Below are 20,546 nucleotides of genomic sequence, written 5' to 3'. Positions count from 1 at the left end.
AAATTCCCTGCCTGTACTACCATCCCTTAGTTGCGGAGGGTCTGGGCCCTCATCTTTCTCTGCAAGGGTAATTCATCACATTTTCATTAAGCAATCCTTCTTTTGTTTATCCGCATGTATACTTATTGCGAGAGGGATTTACCTATATACAGCCGACACCAGCATGTCTCCTCTGCTCAAAAGGATAATGGCCACATGTCAGCAGCAACTTGACATCTCTTCCTGTGTCTAACAATAACTCAGCTGGCAAAGCAATGGATACACAAGCCTACTGTAAGTGTTTTATGATGACAGGCTAAAGCATACAGCCTTGCCTGTACATAGAAGCAATCATTAATAAAATCCAATAAAGCAGCAGGTGTGCACGGTTTTTCCTTTGCACAACCCAGTTAGGGAAATAAACAAAGGAAAATGAAACATTTCATTAAGTCTATTTTTGCCCTCCAAACATTTTTCTTGCACAACTCAAAGTACAGCAATAGCTTAAAGGAGAACTAAATCCTAAAAATGAATATAGCTAAAAACGCCATATTTTATATAATGAACTTATTGCACCAGCCTAAAGTTTCTGCTTCTCAATAGCAGCACAGAACTTCAAACTTGTCCAGAACTTCAAACTTGTCTGAGGGGGTCACCATCTTGGAAAAAGTCTGCGACACTTACATGCTCAGTGGGCTCTGAGCAGCTGTTGAGAAGTTAAGCATAGGGGTCATCACAAATTATCAAGCAGAAAATGAGGTTGGTCTGTCAGCTAATGCTACAGGGCTGATTATTAAATTCTGATGATAATTGCACTGGTACCGGGCCTTTATGTAGTATTTATCCGTATTCATTACTAATCAGCCTTGTATTGTGACATTTCTATTCTATATGTACTGTATATTGTGAGTTGGTCCCTCAGCTCAGTAAGTGACAGCAGCACAAAGCATGTGCAGTGAATCAGCAGAAAAGAAGATGGGGAGCCACTGGAGCTTATTTGGAGACATAGATCTTCCCTGCTAAAGGGCTGTGGTTCCCTTGAGCTGGTACAGAAGCCCAAAACATAATGTACAACATTTCTAGCCTACTAAGCTTTACTTCTCCTTTAAAGGAGAATTAAACCCTTTAATAAAAAAAAACCTGTACCCCCACCACACGTACACCCCCCTTCCTCCTTCCCCCAGCCTTACTGCTCCCACGGGAAATGCCCCATACTTTATACTTACCCCTCTGGGCAGATTCAGGCATCAGAGTTTCTCGCAGCCATCTTCTGGGTCTTCGGTAAGCTGACTGGGAGATCGGCATGCGCAGTTGGAGCAAACTGCCCGTTTGCAACAACTGCGCATACGCCGAAACTCACGAAAATTGCCGGAGCGCTGGAAGAAGACACGAAGACCCAGAAATGGGTGGGTGGAAATGCCTGTCTGCGGTCTAATGCAATGGGAATAAAGTTTGTTTACCTTGCTACACTTCATTGCACAGTGATGATATATCTATCAATTAATAAAAGTAAGAAAACAAATACAGGTGTGGGACTGGTTATCCAGGACCTGTGGTTTTCCGGATAATGGATCTTTCCGTAATTTGGATCTTCGTCTACTAGAAAATCATGTTGAAATAAACCCAATAGGCTGGTTTTGCTTCCAAGGATGAACTATATCTTAGTTTGGATCAAGTGCAAGGTACTGTTTCATTATTACAGAGAAAAGGGAAATCAATTTTAAAAATCTGGATTTAGATAAAACTGAGTCTATGGGAGACGGCCTTTCTGTAATTCTTAGCTTTCTGGATAACGGGGTTCCCCATAACAGATCCCATACCTGTAGTGGTCTTCTAAAAACAGATTGTGTTGTATTTTTGAAAAAACAATGTGTTTCTAAGCAAAATATACATACAACGCTGTATACACAAATAGCTCGATATTAATATACATATTTTATTTCCTTTCTTTTTCTCTTTTTTTTTTTTTTAAGTAAATCCTTTTTTACAACCAATTGGACAAACCAGCTGAACAGGATTCTGACAAAGAACAAAAAAAAGACAAGAGTTTCCAGTTTACCTTCATTTAGGGTTAGCAGAAAAATATTTAGTGTGATGCAGGTAAAAACTGAGCAAAGGGGCATCTGCCACCTGTGGAAAGAAAGAAGTGTTATAAAGAAATTGTTCACATATATGTATATATATATATATATATATATATATATATATATATATATATATATATATATATATATATATATATATATATATAATCTCACTGTAAATGCATACAGTATTGACACATGCAGTATAGAACTTTTCTGAAGAGCTTCGTGTGAGATTTTTTTTATCGGATTTTTCACCAATATGCCACCTTGAGGTGGACAATACTATTGATACAACTGTTCCCTTGGAAAACAACTGAATCATAATTGCAGCTATGCAGGCCTTCACCCGACTACTGTATCATCCCACAGGTGCGGATGTTTTTCTTGCTGTCTAAAGGACCAGTAACATCAAAAAAAAATTTAAAAAAATTTGTTAGTATACATTGAAATATAAACACCAACACACATTAAAGGAGAAGGAAAGGTTAAAACTAAGTAAGCCTTATCAGAAAGGCCGATCTAAATATACCAGTAAACCCCCAAAGTAATGTTGCTCTGAGTCCCCTGTCAAAAGAAATACTGCATTTCTTTCCTTCTATTGTGTACACATGGGCTTCTGTATCAGACTTCCTGCCTTCAGCTTAAACCTCATTGCCCTGGGCAAGAGCATGCTCAGTTTGCTCCTCTCCCCCCACCCCTCCCTTCTCTACTGTAATCTGAGCCCAGAGCAGGGAGAGACTCAGGCAGGAAGTGATGTCACACCACATTAATACTGCAGCTCCTATTCTAAACAAACAGAGAGTTTCAAGAGCTTTTTACTTAGGTATGGTAAAACATTCTACAGAATAAATATAGCATTCTAGCTTGTACTATTGCAGCTAATCTATTGGCAATAAAATGCCTCTGTAGCTTTCCTTCTCCTTTAAACTTTTAAATGGCAAAGCCTTTATTAAAAAATAACTTTCTGAAACTCCACTTCCGCTCCTCTTCAGAAACGACGATAGAGCGACCATCCATCCTGCAGCAGTTGATTTCTTCTCCCTGGCTATCTCTCCTGGCGAACAGCGAGCCTGTCAGTTCCATTGCGCTACTATCAATGGGAGCAGCGAGCCTGTCAGTTCCATTGCGCTACTATCAATGGGAGCAGCGATCAGGAGTGACAGGCAGGGTGGTGGGAGCAACAACAAGCGCTCTTCGCTGCCCCCACATGCCGCAGACCCCCAGACATCAGGGACCTCCATCACACAGGGTGCGGGGGAGACAAGGGGCTGCAGGACTCAGAGTCAGCAGCAGCAGCACACCTAGTGTGCAGCGACAAGGCCAGCGCACAACGGTTTTGTGCCAACCGCAACTGCCACATAAATCATCACAACCAGTACCAGTACTGCTGCATCAAGAAGTGCCTGGAGGAGGAGAAGAAGAAGCTGGCTGTCAATCTTGCCAGCAGAGCAGAGCAGGCCAGACATAGGGCGGCCAGGAGAGATAGCGTTGGAGAAGAAATCAACTGCTGCAGGATGGATGGTCGCCCTATCGCGAACTAATTTTTAAAAAAATGTTTTTGATGTTACTGGTCCTTTAACAATGACACACCAGACAAGAGCTGCAGCTAATACATAAAATGGTGCATTACCTCAGTAGATATTTGATTCCTTCCCATGAATCTTTAATAGGCTCCAAATATATTTCTATTCTCTTATAGGAGACTACCAGGTTGAAGAGGTCAAATGCCCGTGATTTGGTGGTGCTTTGTGGAGACTCCGAGTGTGATTCTGTCATTGTTGGGCTTCCCTCCGACCAGCTGGAACCCGCCAGAGACGATGCATCTCTCTCCGCTGCCTGCATTCTGGAAACAGTGAATTGTTTTTGTGTAATGTAGTATGAAAAATAGACAACAGCCACTTCTTTAAGAACTATGTAGATATAGGAAATAGCTTAAGATAAGTTTAGTAGTTTCAAACTTTTAAAATTACAGATCACACAGGAGTACATAGCAGCTGAACTAAAAATTTCTCGTAGGACAGGACACAAATAAAATAGTTTTAGGAAATAAACTCTATTTTTATGCAGTACAGCTATACTACTAAATCTACTCTGTAGGCAGCAAATGAAATTTTTGTACATTTGACAAGGATGTAGCTAAGAAGCTATAAAACCACCTCCAACAAACTTAAAAGGGAATATGAACCCTTCATAAAACTGTTCCACTGTGCCCTCTAGTTCACTAAAGTGGATGAACAAAATTGACCCTTTAAATTTCTCCCAATTTCACTGCATTGGGTACTGATCCTGAAAGTGTTTTACTCTTTAGTCCCATTAATACAGTCAAGACCGAAATTATCTATTTTGTAACCATGACAAGCAGTTGTTACTAGAAGGTCTGAGTGACTTCACCCTAAAAGCAGTACAAAGATTGAGATTCGCTATACGGAAACCCATGATCCAGAAAGCTCCGAATTAAGGAAAGGCTGTCTCCCATAGGCTTCATTTTATCCAAATCCCCATTTTAAAAATGATTTTCTTTTTCTCTGTAATAACAGTAGCTTGTACTTGATTCAAATTAAGATATAATTAATCCTTATTGTAAGCAAAACCAGCCTATTGGGTTTATTTAATGTTTAAATGATTTTCTAGTAAATTTACGGTATAAAGATCCAAATTACAGAAAGATCAATTATCCGGAAAGCCCCAGGCCCCGAGCATTCTGGATAACAGGTCCCATACCTTTGTCTATTTTTCTGTACTCTGAAACAATGTAGCAGAAATACCATCAGCACAGAAAATACTAGACACAATAGAAATTACATTTACAAGTAACTTTAAGCACTGAGATCTGTAAATTGATGAATATGGGAAAGTTTCTTAAAATTACTTTAAAAAAAAATATGTTTTTAGTTTAAACCTCTCTTTAATGAAAGTCACATGCAATCAACCAATGGCAATGACACTGATATACTGAAAATCCCGACCTCCTATAGCACCATATACAGGTATATATATAGCAAATGTGCATTTTTATCTAGAACTTTTTCCCAGGAAAATATAGGGCAGAATTTTATGTGGAATGTGGAACACTGCAGCACTGGCATAGGTGCACAGATGTCCTCCAAATATGCTACATATTCAATTACAAATAAAAGGTCAAAAGCCAAGTCTATATGTGCCTTTATTTCCTTTATTTTCCTCACTAAAGAAACAGCTAGGCTAATGGTAAGTGCTTAAATACAATAGCTGGTGTTTGTGTAAGTATTTATACAAATCAGCACACGTGTCATTGCTTTGTAGACTGTTTAGGAAGCAAATTTACACACAGCCTTTAAAGTAAAGTCTGTGGGAAGGATCCAAGGAATCTGCTGTGTAATAAGAAGCAGTGTTAGCACTGAAATACAGTTCCATTAACTCTCTGTACCTACACAGATAGGACTAGAACTACCAGGATCATTCCCTACATGAAAACATTTTCATAAGTCACCCTGGTAAAATTAAGGGAATATCCAACTCAGCAAATAAGCAATCACCCACCCTAGATCTCACCCGAGCAACTTATGCCTTCCTCTAAAAACACATTAAAAACACTTTTAAAATAAATATTGCTAAAATGCCATATTTTACATATTGACCTTAGTGCACCAGCTTGTCAATAGCAGCAATGATCCAGGACTTCCAACTTATCAAAGGGGGTCACCATCTTGGAAAGTGTCTGTGACACTCACATGCTCAGTGGGCTCTGAGCAGCTGTTGAGAAGCTAAGATTAGGGGGTTATTGTGAATTTAGAAGCAGAAATCAAGGGTTTTCTGTAATATAAGCTGATGCTACAAGGCTGACTATTAAATTATTATGCTAATTATGCTTGTTTCTGAGCCGATGTAATAATCATCTGTATTAATTACTAATCAGCCTTATATTCTGACATTTATATTCTATGTGTACTGTATATTATGAGTGGGTCCCTAAACTCAGTAAGTGACAGCAGCTTAGAGCATGTGCAGTGAATCAGCAGAAAAGAAGATGGGTAGCTACTGGGGCATCTTTGGAGACACAGAGGAAGATAGTACTTATTTAAAGGGGTGGTTCACCTTTAATTTAATTTTTAGCATGTTACAGAATGGCCAATTCTAAGAAACGTTTCAGTCTTTCATTATTTTTTTTTTTTTTTTATAGTTTTTTTAAATTATTTGCCGTTTTCTGCTGACTCCTTCCAACTTTTGAAAGGGGGCCACTGACCCAATCTAAAAAAAACAAAAGCATTGTAAGGCTACAAATGTATTATTGTTGCTACTTTTTATTACTCAGCTTTTGACTCAGGCCTCTCCTTGTAATATTCCAGTCTCTTATTCAACTTAATGTATGATTGCTAGGGTAACTTTAACCCTAGAAACCAGAAACTGCAAACTGGAGAGCTGCTGAATAAAAATTTAAATAACGCAAAAACCACAAATAATAAACAATGAAAACCGATTGCAAATTGTCTCATGTAATCTAAAAGTTAAACCAAAGGTGAACAGCCACCTTTAAAGAAAAAAAGCAACTGTGATCACATTCTTTATTGTTTTTTGTCTCTCTGCACTCCATTTCATTTATAGCCCTGTAGTGTAACCATAAATGCTGCATAGTTATCAGAGTAGCACAGATACATAACAGACACACCAAAGATCTATAATTTGCTTTAGGTCTGTAAAGGATTCCATTCATTAAGTTCTAAAGCAACTGGACTCCTTTTTCATTTATTACTCCCACTTGATTTATATTTACTAGTATTGGATACTGTATAATGTGCCTTGCACAGACTACAACTTCTCTACTGAATTTTTCCAACCTCTAGACCAGTGATCCCAAACCAGTAGCTCATGAGCAACATGTTGCTCTCCAACGCAGGGCCGCCATCAGGGGGTCACAGGGGGGACAGTTGTCCTGGGCCCGCAGGATTTTGTGTCTAAGTGGGGGCCCGGCCTTGCTTCACTCACTTGATTAGCCGGGCCCCCCTGCTTTTTCACAGCAGCTCTGTGCACGGAAGATTTTCTCCTATTAAGATTTACTGTAACCTCATTGGTCCTTTAAGAATAAATCCCGGTAAGTCTGCATTGGGATTGGATCCCCCTATCCCTGCTTTAGACTGAGGCATAGCCAGGCTTATCTCTGCACTGCTTGCTGAACTGCTGAAAAAAGAACAATGTACCTATAAATGTTTGTTTATACAGTGCCATATATCTATATAATGTTCTGCAAACAGTGTTACCATAAAATGGGAGCAAAGTGTAATTGAGAAAAAAATAGCAGGAGGCTGATGCCTATTTACTATAACACTAATGAACTACCACTTAATTAAAATAAACTTATTTCCGGTTGTTACTGATCCTCAGAGAAGATGAAAACCCAAAGACACAAATGATGAGGATCATTAACCGTAGGGAAAACTGAATATACAGGTGCTGCTCCAGAGAGAAGTGGCTCTTCGTTTATTGCTCTATAATACACAAAAGCCATGAATATCCTGTAAATTATATCCTTATAAACGGTGAGTTCTGATGTCATCAGTTACAAATGGTGAGTTCTGATGTCATTTCTGTCACATGACTCATTGAAATTTGTGTATTATAATAAATAAAGTACCCCCAGTTGCAAAATATGAGGATATTAGAAGTTACCTCGGAGTTCCATGACCTGTATAAAAACACTCGGCCTTCGGTAACTTATAATATCCTTATATTTTACAAGAGGGGGTACTTTATTCACTATATATCTGACAAGACTGTACAGTGCAGGGACCTAAAGGGAAGCAGCTCTCTGCTCAGCACCACATTTCCGAGGGAGCAACAGTTCTATACACTGAAAGGCTTCTTATTGTAAACACTTAAATGAAGCCCATGCCATAGGCACATCTAGACTCTATGTAAGCTGCTCTTTTGACCACCACACTTACTTGTATTCCCGGCCTCCTACTTCCAGTGAGCTGCAGACTTCCGAAGAGAGAGGCAGTTGCTATGGTGCCAGCGCCCTCTTTTCCCCACACAGCTTTCTGTGCAGCAAGTTTTTCGTCCGAGTACAACAGTGTGAGGATTGAGTAGGGCTGGACGAATGAGTTCAAACATTAGCCTGTAATCCATATACAAGTACAGCGTCCATAGTCCAACACTTCCGCTTTCCCTAACCCGCTGTCCCGGATCGCTATTTACATCTCTCACAGCTGTACGCTTCCTACTCCTGTCTCTCACATAATCCCGTCGCCGCAAATCTCATCACGCGAGACTTGCGCAATGGCAACACGTAAACTCAGTGACGCATCGCTTAGCTGCCTTGTAGGCGGGACAAGTAGAAGTGACGTAATCCGGCGGCTAGTATGAGGCAGTCTGTTCACTCAGTCTCTCTAGAATGTATTTCCCGCACTTTTATTATGAGGGGAAAAATAAAAAGACTTTTCCTTCGTATTAGTTTACCGCTGTGCTCTCTGTTCTTAATTTCATGACAAGTAATGTATAATGTCTGCCTCAGACCTCCCAATTGTTCAGGGAAGAGCCAATTTGAACGAAAAATCATGATTTTGTGCAAACTAGGGCAATGTGAAAGTGAGGTAGTTGAGGGTGTTGCTATATCTGTGCAAACAAGGGGGAATAAGTTCTATTTTAGGGGTGACAATGGGTGCAGGTCCGCTGCTGTTTGTCACCCCTGTCCACTTTTCATTTGTGCACTTACACACATTTTCATCAAGTTGGGAGCACTGGGGTTTGGCGCTTAGGAAACCTAAATAAACTTGTATGTCATGACCAGCCCCAGAGCTTACTAAATAATGTGCGTTGGGCTTCATGCCACCCCTAAAATCCTGCCACCCTGGGTAGGGTTGCCACCTGGCCGGTAAAAATGATGGTTGATCCCAATGTTATTAATAGGGAAAAATTATAAATAAATAGGAAGGACGGTATTTTTTTCCAGAAAACCCTAAACCTTGGTGGCCTTTCCACAAATCCAGGCCCGAATGGGTGAAATTGACCAAAAACTAAAACTGGTTGTAGACATGCAGATTTCTCATTTTTGGCCGACGATAGATCGCCCATTGCAATCTTCCCACCTACCACTAACCATTCAGATTAAAGGGGACTTGATTCACGGCCGGAGGGTTTCATTCTTCCACTGTATAGAGCACTGGTAAGGCCCCATCTAAAATATGCCGTACAGTTTTGGTCTCCATCACTCAAACAGGACATTATTGTATTAGAGAGGGTACAGAGAAGGGCAACTGAACTGGTAAAGGGTATGAAAAATCTGAGGAAAGACTGAGCGAAGTTTATAAATGAGCCCCTCTTTGTATTTCCCAATCAGATCAACATTTCTCCTGTACAAATGTAATTTAAGAGACACAGCTGTTGAGATCCTAGATGGCGCCACATGTGGTTAACTTTGCCACTGCTGGGGCATTTTCGGAGGATACTGGCCGGTTTCATGGCATAAGGCCAGTTTGCATGATACCACACAGTTACACAGACTGTAGGCTAAGATTGGGCCACTTACTGCTTAATTACATATTACTTTACATTGCCAGGAAGGGAAACTAAATCGGGTGCTGATGTGCATCGTCGGTCTGTGTGTCACTGGGGCTACATCATCAAGTGTAATGCTGCCACCACCGCTACAATGCCTGAATTATGTTGTAAGATAGTCTAGGGGAGTGACAGGTCTAGCATGCAAGCAAGAGCTAGAGAGAAATGAAGTTCAAGAAAAGAAGCTCAGAATACTGGCCCATATTGAAACTCATCCATATACTGACTGCTATTGGCTGCCCACATGTTCATGGAAAATGTCTTGTTCCCAAAGTTAAGGGGCCCAATAACTAGTCAGTAGTAGGTAATGTACTGTAAATAGTAAAAATAATTAATGTTAATTCTGCCATGTAAGAGACACTCATATAATTCAGAAAATCAATGTCAATATAAACTGCTGATGTTACTCTATCGCAAACACTTCATAACCAGTTAATGAAATAATGAATTAATGGCTTCAGTTCATTTGGGGGGTCAGTGGGATTTTAAAAAGACTGGGAGCAATGTTTCTTGGCTGTGTGCACACTTTTAAAAAACAGTACGCCCAGTTCAAAAATGTTGCATTCTCACAAAATTCTTTGTGCTCACCACAATTTATTATGTGCACTGGCCTTAAAATGTGTGTGTGCATGCACAAGTGCACAGATTAGATACAACATTGATTGGTGGCTCAGTGGAGTTTGCCCCTGCTGCTATTTTTAAGATTATCTGTATTGCCATTGCTTGATACGGAATTTACGCAAGCTCCTATGTAGGTTCTGTTACATCACCAGCCACAGATGAAACCATTCACACTCCATAATGAAGTAGGCAATATATGAATGCAAATTGCACGCAGTTTACCAACATGAACACTAATTCCCATTGCACTTACATTTGGGGAGCACTTTTGAACCCCTGCTAATCCATCAGATTAGGGCAGGACTCCACGAACGATTCCAGCGCGATCTGTCACACTGCACAAAAATGCAGGCGTCACGTTGGATGGGACGCATTGTTGATGCGACACGACTGTCGGATGTAGACACAACGCGCAGCATCTGCATCTGACAGTGGTGTCCCGTTGCGACACAATCCGACAATAGAATTATTTACCTTATTTCTGTTGCATCCGACGTGAAGCCTGCGTTTTTGTGCAGCGTGTCGGATCGCACCGGAATCGTTAGTGGAGTCCTGCCCTCATAGTGAAATCTGTCCTGCTGGCAGTTCATTGACTTCCTGGGGTGATATTATAAGGGTTTCTGGGCTGGCATACTCCCACTATTCTATGCTGCATTTGCTGCAGCTGCATTAGCTGGGAACACATCCATTCACCCTGTTGCCTACATTTTCCCTGTGTTTGGTGTTCTTCAAATTAAAAAGCAGATTTTACTGATTTGCCAATAAATTCATTTAAGGAAATTAGGAAAAGCAGAATGCAAACTTTATGTAGGGTGCAGTGACAGAGGGAGTAATATTTCCATAAGTGCAAGATAATGTAGTAGAATGTAATAGAAATCGAATGAATGTTAATGGTGAACTCTAGTCACAAGCTGATTTTTGCATTTTTTATACATATATATATATATTTATATATATATATATATATATATATATATATATATATAATATCAAAACAAGGGGGTTGTGGGAGCACTCTAAAGGCTTTAAAGTATATATATATATATATATATATATATATATATATATATATATATATATATATATATAAGTATAATAAATGCTATTGCATATGTACCCAAAACAGGGGTTATTTTGTTACAAAGTTATGATCATAAAATTGATAAGCCACCATACCACGTCAAGGTAAACCCCGAATGGCGGTCCCTAACTTGTTTTATATTTTATGTGCATTTTAGCATTACCTGTAATCAATGTCCATTGAACGCTGTTTTTTCACTGAGGGCTAAATCCTCCCCAGCCAGCAATCAGGCTTTTAAAGGAGAGATATTCCCAAAACAAACGCCCAATTTTAAAAGCATAGGATCACCACTAGTTTAAAGGGGGGGGTATGGGGTGCTACAACCACTGAAGCTATGCCACAGCTCCTGGCTAAATATACAATATCAAAACAAGGGGGTTGTGGGAGCACTCTAAAGGCTTTAAAGTATATATATATATATATATATATATATATATATATATATATATATATATATATATATATATATATATACACACACACACATTTTCAGTAGCTCACATGACCCAAATGGATCTGATAAGCTTGTCTCTAGGACCCATCCATGTAGTGTTTACAAAATTAGGTTTGCTGCATCTGGTGCAGGATGACACGTGCAGCTCTGTGGGTATCACAAGATAGAGTCCTGCATTGGGTCGCGGGTCAGCGGTTCTGCGGGTCGCGGGTCTTCTCAATAGCGATATCTACTCCTTTTTTCTGGTCACGTCTACGTCACTTCCGGTTTACAATGACAGCACTTCCTGTTTTACTCCTTTTTTTCTGATCACGACTATTTCCGATGATGTCACTTCCGGTTTACAATGACAGCACTTCCCGATTCTTGATGGTCAGCGGATCCGTGTTGCGGATAATGTACTTGCGGGTCGGGTAGTGGGTCGGGTAAGAATGCGGGGTAGCTGGTCCGGGTTGCAGGTTGCAGGTACGCGCCGGGTACGGGTCCCAAGACACAACTGTACTTTACACTTTTCCTGCTGACTATGTAGGTGCTATATCATCAGCAGTGACAGTCTGCCAACAATGTAGATACATTTCCAGATGTACTGGTACATAAAAAGTAATTCTTAAAAGCAAATATTTACACTTTTGCAACAGCTTAAAGCTTAACCACACTCATTGAATCCAAGTGGAACAGTTACTGCAAACAGTTAATGAAAGGAAACTAAATGAGGCAGGTCTCATGAAAGTCTCATCAAATAGTGAAGTTAGACCTTCTCTGGTCAGCTACTTTGCCAAAAGAAAACACAATAGACCACTTTGCTCAATTTCTCTCATTCTACTTTTTTTTAACAGAAAGCTGCTGTCATTACTGATGGGGTTGCATTTATTAACACTTTCCTGACTGCTAGAGGCAGCTGTGGAATCTGAAACCACACATCTCAGTGATGTGAGACAGTGGAGCCCTAGATCAAAGGCCATAAAAGTCCTTTGGAGGGCCACATCCAGCCGACAGGCCTCCAGTTGAACTGCCCTGAGTGTGAAGAAGAGAGCCATTAGCCTATTTAGACCTGGATGTTGGAGCTTGTTGAGAGTATATTGCTACAAGCACTTCAACAAAATAAACGGGACCATAATATCCAAAATTTACAAGGTTTCTCCTCACAGCACATCCCTTACAACATATTTTTTATCATTTACATCATTACAAAACAGATGTTTTTTTATGATGCTAACAACTGAATAGTATTGTCTGCTGTAAGAAATGGGGAACATCCAGAGCATCTGCTATCTCACTTCTTTCAGTTCCTTCTTTGGATTCAAAAGTTTCTTAATACATGCAGGCTATTCTAGAGTCTGGGGCCCTCCTGCTATGAGGTAAATTGAGATCTTTGCCTCAAGCAGCAGTGACCCACAAGTGACCAGGGGCAGCAAAAAGCAGTTTGCAGTTTCACTCTCTACATTAGTGATGCAGCCCCTGGACCCCCTCCAAAGCAGAAAAGGTGAGCAATGGGGTGAGGGGGCAGCATAGTTAGAATCCCCTTAGGCTAGTTCATGGACTAGAATCACCCCTGTCTAGAGTACCTTCCTTAAAGGGATCCTGTCATCGGAAAACATGTTTTTTTTCAAAACGCATCAGTTAATAGTGCTACTCCAGCAGAATTCTGCACTGAAATCCATTTCTCAAAAGAGCAAACAGATTTTTTTATATTCAATTTTGAAATCTGACATGGGGCTAGACATTTTGTCAATTTCCCAGCTGCCCCTGGTCATGTGACTTAAAAATTTGAATACAAAAAAATCTGTTTGCTCTTTTGAAAAATTGATTTCAGTGCAGAATTCTGCTGGAGCAGCACTATTAACTGATTCATTTTGGGGAAAATAAATTTATTTGTGACATATTCTGCAGTGCTTTACATTATACATCAGGGGTGCCCAAAAGGTAGATCGGGATATACCAGTAGATCTTTCGCTGGGGATCAGTAGATCTTGTAGTAAAACAACAATCAATTATGGGGTAGCTGCTGTCTATACAGCGAGTACTGTGCACAGGTCCAATTAAACCAAAGTAAATATCAAAGACATGCACAGTTTCTCGCTTAAAAACATTTATTGGTGCATATAAACCACAAAAAATAACATATCAATGTTCAATTCACACACACCACAAAGCAGTGTCTCCCCCCCAGTCTGCCTACCTGTTGTCAGCCACACCCTCCTGACGCGTTTCGCGCTATTGGGCGCTTCATCAGAGGAGGTGTGGCTAGTGCTGGTCATGTCCCTTAAATACCTGCTAGATTACTTAATGCAGGTTCTAGGGTTAGATACATGCACAATAATTACCAGCAGAATTATTTTCTACAGGTTCAGGGGTGACCTATGTGTTACATACAAATCCAAAAATCTATTCAACTTGCCACTGTGTACCCATTAACCCCAGTTTTCTACTTATATTATATTTCATTTCAATCCGCATTGTAACATTATCTTTATCCAAATCACTTGAAAGTTCACTAATATCGGAGACATGACCATGTAATTGCAGTGACTAAGTGAATAAAGTGCGATTGTGCAAAAAATTAATAAATAATAAATCAATAAACAATATATTCAGTAGATCTCAAGACACTGTCAGCAAAAAGCTTGAATAAATGACCCTCCTGTTTCATGATTTTCATTCAGATATTTATTATGTTAAGGTTACATAAGAAATAGTTGTTTAATAAATATAGCAATATACATCTAGATCTTAATGGGACAACATCTCTAAAAGTAGCCCTCGCATTAGTAAAGTATGGGCACTCCTGAACTAAATGTTGCAAAATTTTAACCGTTTAGAGTCTGCACCTGAATTACTGAGCTGACAGACTGAAACACCAGAGACAGGGACATTAAACTTAGATTTTGGAAAAACCAGTGCTTGAATTGGGGCGGGATGCGGCGGGATGGCATCCCGACTCTTTTTTAGAATTGATAGTTTCCATCCCATGGGAGGGATGGTAAGATAAATAATACCGGAACATTTTTTTTTTTTTTGCGCTCTTTTTAATGACTGACAGATGCTATGTCCAATTATTTAGAGCGCACCAAATGAAACAACAGCGTATTGGCTGTGCAGGCCTTAAATAGTAACGAATAGCGTCTTGTTTAGTACGTAGGAAGGCAGTCGGAGACTCGGAGTGTAAGGGCTGGACCTGGGCAGGCCTGTCGCGTCAAAGTAAATCATGTAAGTAATATTTTGCTGCCCTAGGCTCTTAGCTACTAACTTGTTTCATCGCATGATTTGCACGCTCTTTTTTTCTTTGCAGGGGCCAGGGGTTTTTGCAATACATACCTAAAATATGCAAAGGCCTAGTAGTTTGATCGCGGAACAGGTTAGCGTAACGTGGATTCCACGTTATTATAATATAATTGAAAAAGTCATTGTTTATCGCGCTACCATTGTATGCCAAGGCAGCCCACGTTGCGCTTACCTGCTCCTGGCTGCTCCCATACTCTGCGAGTCTGCGTCTTTCCTCCTGCTCCTGGTCTTTCCGCAAGTTCCCAGTCCCCGACTCCCAAGACTAGCACCTGCAGCCAGGGGTAGAACATCGGAGCAGGCCCCTGCCGGCACATCGCGCAGTGTACACCCCGGCCCTGAACGACTCTCCCTCCAGCCTTGCGCACACCGGGCAGCAGCCACACCCAGGCGCACGCACCAACTCTGCACACACGGAGCGGCCAGTCGCTCGGGGGAACACGGGGCAGCTGCGGAGCTGCAGCTGCGGAACAAAACTTCGGCTAGAGCTGCCTGGGGTGCACAGTACCGCGCACAGCAGGTGCTCACGAAGATCTAAGCCACTAAAGCAAAGCTGTCATTCCGGGCCCCTCTTAATATGCCTAATGCTGTAGTGTTCTAAAAACTACAACTTCTGTCTGTTATAGTGCCAATGCTTCTCAGTCTAGTTATGATTGCAAGCCCCTTTATCTATCTTCATCGATCTAGCTCTCTTTCTATTTATCATGTAATAATCCTTTATCCATCTGTCATCTCTATCTATCTATCTATTCTTTATCTCTTTATATCTGTCTATTATCTATCTATCATCTATCTATCTATCTATTCTTTATCTCTTTCTATCTGTCTATTATCTATCTATCTATCTATCTATCTATTCTTTATCTCTTTCTATCTGTCTATTATCTATCTATCATATATCTCTTTATATCTATTTATCTATCATCTAGATAGATTACTAAATAGATAGAAAGAAAGAAAGAGATAGATAGACAGCGAGATAGACTGATAGCGAGATAGACAGATGGATAGAGGATTATTAGATGATAGATAGAAAGAGAGATAGAGATAAAGGACCCTTTGCCCTGCTGCACCCTATTCTATTTACCTTCCCTGCCTCACCTCCTGCTGATGTAAGGAGTTGTTTTGTGTGAGTTGTTGGCTTTTTTATTTGCGAACTCTCCAGTTTGCAGTTTCAGCTATCTGGTTGCTAGGGTCCCAGTTACCCAAGCAACCATGCATTGATTTGAATTTTAACACAAATGCCTTAAACAATGTGTTAATTGTATCTTTTGATGTGCCAATTAATTTGGAAAACATAAATATTAAAGGGGTTGTTCACCTTTGAGTTAAATTTTTGTATGATTTAGAAAGCAATATTCTGAGACAATTTGTAATTGGTTTTAATTTTTTATTATTTGTGGTTTTTTATTTCAACACTCTGGTTGCTAGGGTACAAATTACCCTTGCAACAATGCATTGATTTGAATTATAGTGTAGAATATGAATAGTAGAGGGCCTGAACAGAAAGGAGTAATAAAAAGTAGCAATAACAATACTTAAAAAAATTAATAATGCAATATTTAAAAAAAATTTTTTAATAAACATGGAATTAGCAAAAAAAACATTGGTGGGCGAGGCATATTAAAAGGGGTGTGGCCAATAATTGTGGGCGTGACCTAAAAAAATTTCCACCGCGCTACGCACGGCAAATCAAGCATCCCTCCACCTTTTATATCCCAATTCAAGCACTGTGTACAGGAGTGGAGTGAGGGGTTATGTACAGGAGGGAGAGTGAGGGGTTATGTACAGGAGTGGGGTGAGGGATTATGTACAGGAGGGAGAGTGAGGGGTTATGTACAGGAGTGGGGTGAGGGATTATGTACAGGAGGGAGAGTGAGGAGTTATGTACAGGAGTGGGATGAGGGATTATGTACAGGAGGGAGAGTGAGGAGTTATGTACAGGAGTGGGGTGAGGGATTATGTACAGGAGGGAGAGTGAGGGGTTATGTACAGGAGGAAGGGTGGGAGTAATATACAGGAGGGAGTGTGGGAGTTATGTACAGGAGTGGGGTGAGGGGTTATGTACAGGAGGGGTTATGTACAGGAGGAAGGGTCGGAGTTATGTACAGGAGGGAGGGTAGGAGAAATGATGGGGGATATCTACAGTAGGGATGGTTATGTATAGGAGAGAGAGGTTGAAGGGGGTGTGTATAGGTAAGGGTGTGTATAGGAGGGGTGTTTAGCATGATCCAGGGTGTAAAACCGACTGCCGTTTCTAGGAGTCAGGAAGGCATTTTTACCTTCAGTGCAGATTGGTCCTCATAGTACTCTAGGGTTTTTCTCCTTCCTCTGGATCATTGGTCGTTAGGGATGCCCAAATATAAATTAGCTATTAATTTCAATAAATCCTGTGCTCCCCGCCAGGTTTCCCTATAAATATGTCTCAGCGTTTTTCCTTAATCCCTATGGTGAATATTGAGGGAAGGGGCTCCTGTGCCTCGTTCTACTAAGGACACACATTGATCGCCAATGATTGGAAGGAACTACAAAATTGCTTTACTCCATAGGCCACAATGTAAGCATTTCCATTCAAGTCCATTGCCCCTTTCTTAACATTGGAATTCCATCCACTTCCCACCAGCCTATTTATCCTATACCAGACATTTAGTATATGAAGGTGCTTGATATTGGGGAACGCCTATGCTGGATTTGTTTTTTGGTTTGAAGAAGCAAAGAGTGATTTAAACCGGGGTCCTACCCCTGGTGTGTTTAATGCATCAAACAACGTTCCCCGTTCGTCAGGTGAAATTCCGTGTGAATTCTTTGCACTGTTTGTTTTTTGGTTACCACTCTCTCCAGCTTACAAGACATCCGTTTTGGGTGGGGGATTCCTGCTAAAGCGATGGAGGATTATTATATTTCTTCCTGCCTACACAATGACACACTCCATTGTTTGCTAGGCGAGCAAGAGCTTTGAGGGGTAATAAGGAAGGTAGGTGCAAGTTGGGCCAACCCTGCCACTGGACCCATGACCCCCCCCCCACTCAGTACCAAAGTTCACATGGACATGAACCTGGAACAGTAACTTTTGGTCAAGGTAGACTCTTTAAACAGTTACCTAACTCAACCTAAATCAAATGTATTAGTAGAAATTTTCTGCATTTCTGATGTGTAAATATAAGGCAGTAGGTTAAATCCTTTGGTCAAACACTAGCCGGTCCTCATAAAGGCAATGACAAACGAGGAACTGTGTTGCCCACTGGAAATCTGTGCTACTGTCAGGAGAGAATATACTCATGAAATTACCTTCCCCTTCTTTAAATCTTAAATGTTAAAAAACATTGGTGGCTTAGGGCCCTAAGAGTTAAAAACATTGGTGGCCTGGGGTCATAAAAGTTGAAAACATTTGTCACCTGGGGCCCTAAAAGGTAAAAACATTGGTGACCTGGGGCCCCAAGAGTTAAAAACATTGGTGGCCTGGGGCCCTAAGAGGTAAAAATATTGGTGGCCTGGGGCCCTAAGAGGTAAAAATATTGGTGGCAAGGCACCATAAGAGTTAAAAACATTGGTGACAAGGAGCCCTAAGAGTTAGAAACATTGGTGGCACGGGGGCCCTTAGAATTAAAAACATTGGTGGCAAGGGGCCCTAAGAATTAAAAAACATTGGTGGCAAGGGGACCTAAGAATTAAAAACATTGGTGGCAAGGGGCCTTAAGAGTTAAAAACTTTGGAGGCAAGGGGCCCTAAGGATTAAAAACATTTCTGGTAAAGGGGCCCAAGCGTTAAAAACGCGAGGGGCACAATGAGTTTAAAACATTGGTGGGAAGGGGCACAATGAGTTTAAATTAAAAACATTGGTGGCAAGGGGCCCTAAGAATTAAAAAACATTGGTGGCGAGGGGCACAATGAGTTTAAAACATTGGTGGGAAGGGGCACAATGAGTTTAAAACATTGGTGGCAAGGGGCCCTAAGAGTTAAAAATATTGGTGGCCTGGGGCCCTAAAAATTTAAAAACATTGGTGGCCTGGGGCATAATGAGCTAAAAACAATTGTGGCAAGGGGCCCCACTACTAATATCCTTATCATCTACAGTGGGGCAGATTATCCCTTATTATACATGAGTGATACTCCCAGTTTAACTGAACCTGCAGCCATCTGTCTCTTTATGGTAACAAAACCCCTCAACGACTTCTAATATCCTTATCATCTACAGTGGGGATACATTATCCTTTATAATACAAGTAATAAGTATATAGAGTTCCCTATATAAGTCAGTCTGCAGCCTTGTGCCTTTATATGGTCACAGAGCCCGTCGATGACATCTAGCATCCTTAATCCATATCATTTAAAGTAGGGAGCACATTATCCCTTATAATCAATCAGTGATAGTCCCCTGTATAACTCAGCCTGCAACCTTGTGCCTTTATATGGTTATAGAACCCCAGTCCAGCCACCAAGGCCCACCCCAGATCCACCCAAGCCTACACCACAGTAAAAAGGCCACATAGATATCAGTGCTAAAAACTAAACCCCTCCCACACAAGATTTATAAAAAGCCATTATCGGTGGTTAAAACAAAAACATTGTTGGCCAGGGTGCCACATAAAAGTTTTAAAAAAATCATTAGTGGCCAGGCCCCCCCATAAGTTAATAAAAAAAACATTGGTGCCAGGGCCCCCAATAAAAGTTTTTTTAGGACCCCCTGTACAAGTTAAAAAAAATCATTATGGCCCCCTCTTTAAAGTTAAAAAGAAACATTGGTGGTCAGGGGCCCCATAGAATATTCAAAAAAAAACATTGGTGGCCAGGAGCCTATATAGTATTAACATAATACATTGTGGACAGGGGTTTAATAAAATAAAAAAAAACATTTATGATCAGTGGAACTTACCTTAGACTCCTTTCCTTACTTTGGGTCCTTTCACGGCTTCAGGACTTCAACTTCGTGTCTTTTCATGACTTTGGGTCTTTTTGCAGCTTTGAAGAGCCCCCCACATGCTCTGTCATTTCAGGTACTGCAAAATCAACACATTTGCAGCATTCATTTGTGGGGCAAAGATAGAAAATATGTTCACCCCAGAAAACCATATATTTTCAGAAAGTAGACATTCCCCTGAATCCACATTGGGTATGCTTGTCTTTCTACACCAAAGCACCAAGCTGTAAATCAGTAAAATAAAATAACTGATCCGATAGCGTGGTTAGTGGTTAGAATACTCAAGGCAAAAGTCACGGTATGAAATCAACAGCTTTAGGGGGGAAAAAAAGGGAAATTATAAAAATGAAGAACTAAAAAACAAAAAGTGATCTGCGTTCCCTGTAAAATTCAGCCTGCAACTTTGTGCCTTTATATGGTCATAAAACCACTCAGTGACATACTGTGGAAGTACAGTAGCCCTTATAAAACATGAGTGGAACTCAGAGATCCCTGTAGAATTCAGCCTGCGGACTTGAGAATTTTTATGGTCACAAAACCCCTAGGTGACATCTAATATCCTTATCATTTAAAGAAGGGTGTACATCATCACTTATA

At 40.6% G+C, this 20,546-nt stretch overlaps 1 protein-coding gene across 20 annotated transcripts in view; it reads right to left on the bottom strand.

Moving 5' to 3' along the window:
* Positions 1–20,010, bottom strand: part of zfyve27.L (zinc finger FYVE domain containing 27 L homeolog) — a 137,451-nt gene extending 117,441 nt beyond the window's left edge. For 8 of the 20 annotated variants that reach the window (XM_041570567.1, XM_041570566.1, XM_041570568.1 and 5 more), the window contains exons 1-3: positions 4,707–4,771; positions 3,697–3,909; positions 2,039–2,109 (exon numbers count right to left, since the gene is read on the bottom strand). In XM_041570567.1, the coding sequence (XP_041426501.1) occupies positions 2,039–2,109; positions 3,697–3,908 (283 nt within the window). In that variant the 5' untranslated portion in view covers position 3,909; positions 4,707–4,771. 20 annotated transcript variants of the gene reach the window in all.
* Between the last annotated feature and the right edge of the window lie 536 nt (positions 20,011–20,546).

This window comes from Xenopus laevis, chromosome 7S (assembly GCF_017654675.1).
Source record: "Xenopus laevis strain J_2021 chromosome 7S, Xenopus_laevis_v10.1, whole genome shotgun sequence".
Lineage (NCBI taxonomy): Eukaryota > Metazoa > Chordata > Amphibia > Anura > Pipidae > Xenopus > Xenopus laevis.
This window is presented reverse-complemented; position numbering and strand designations above follow the sequence as displayed.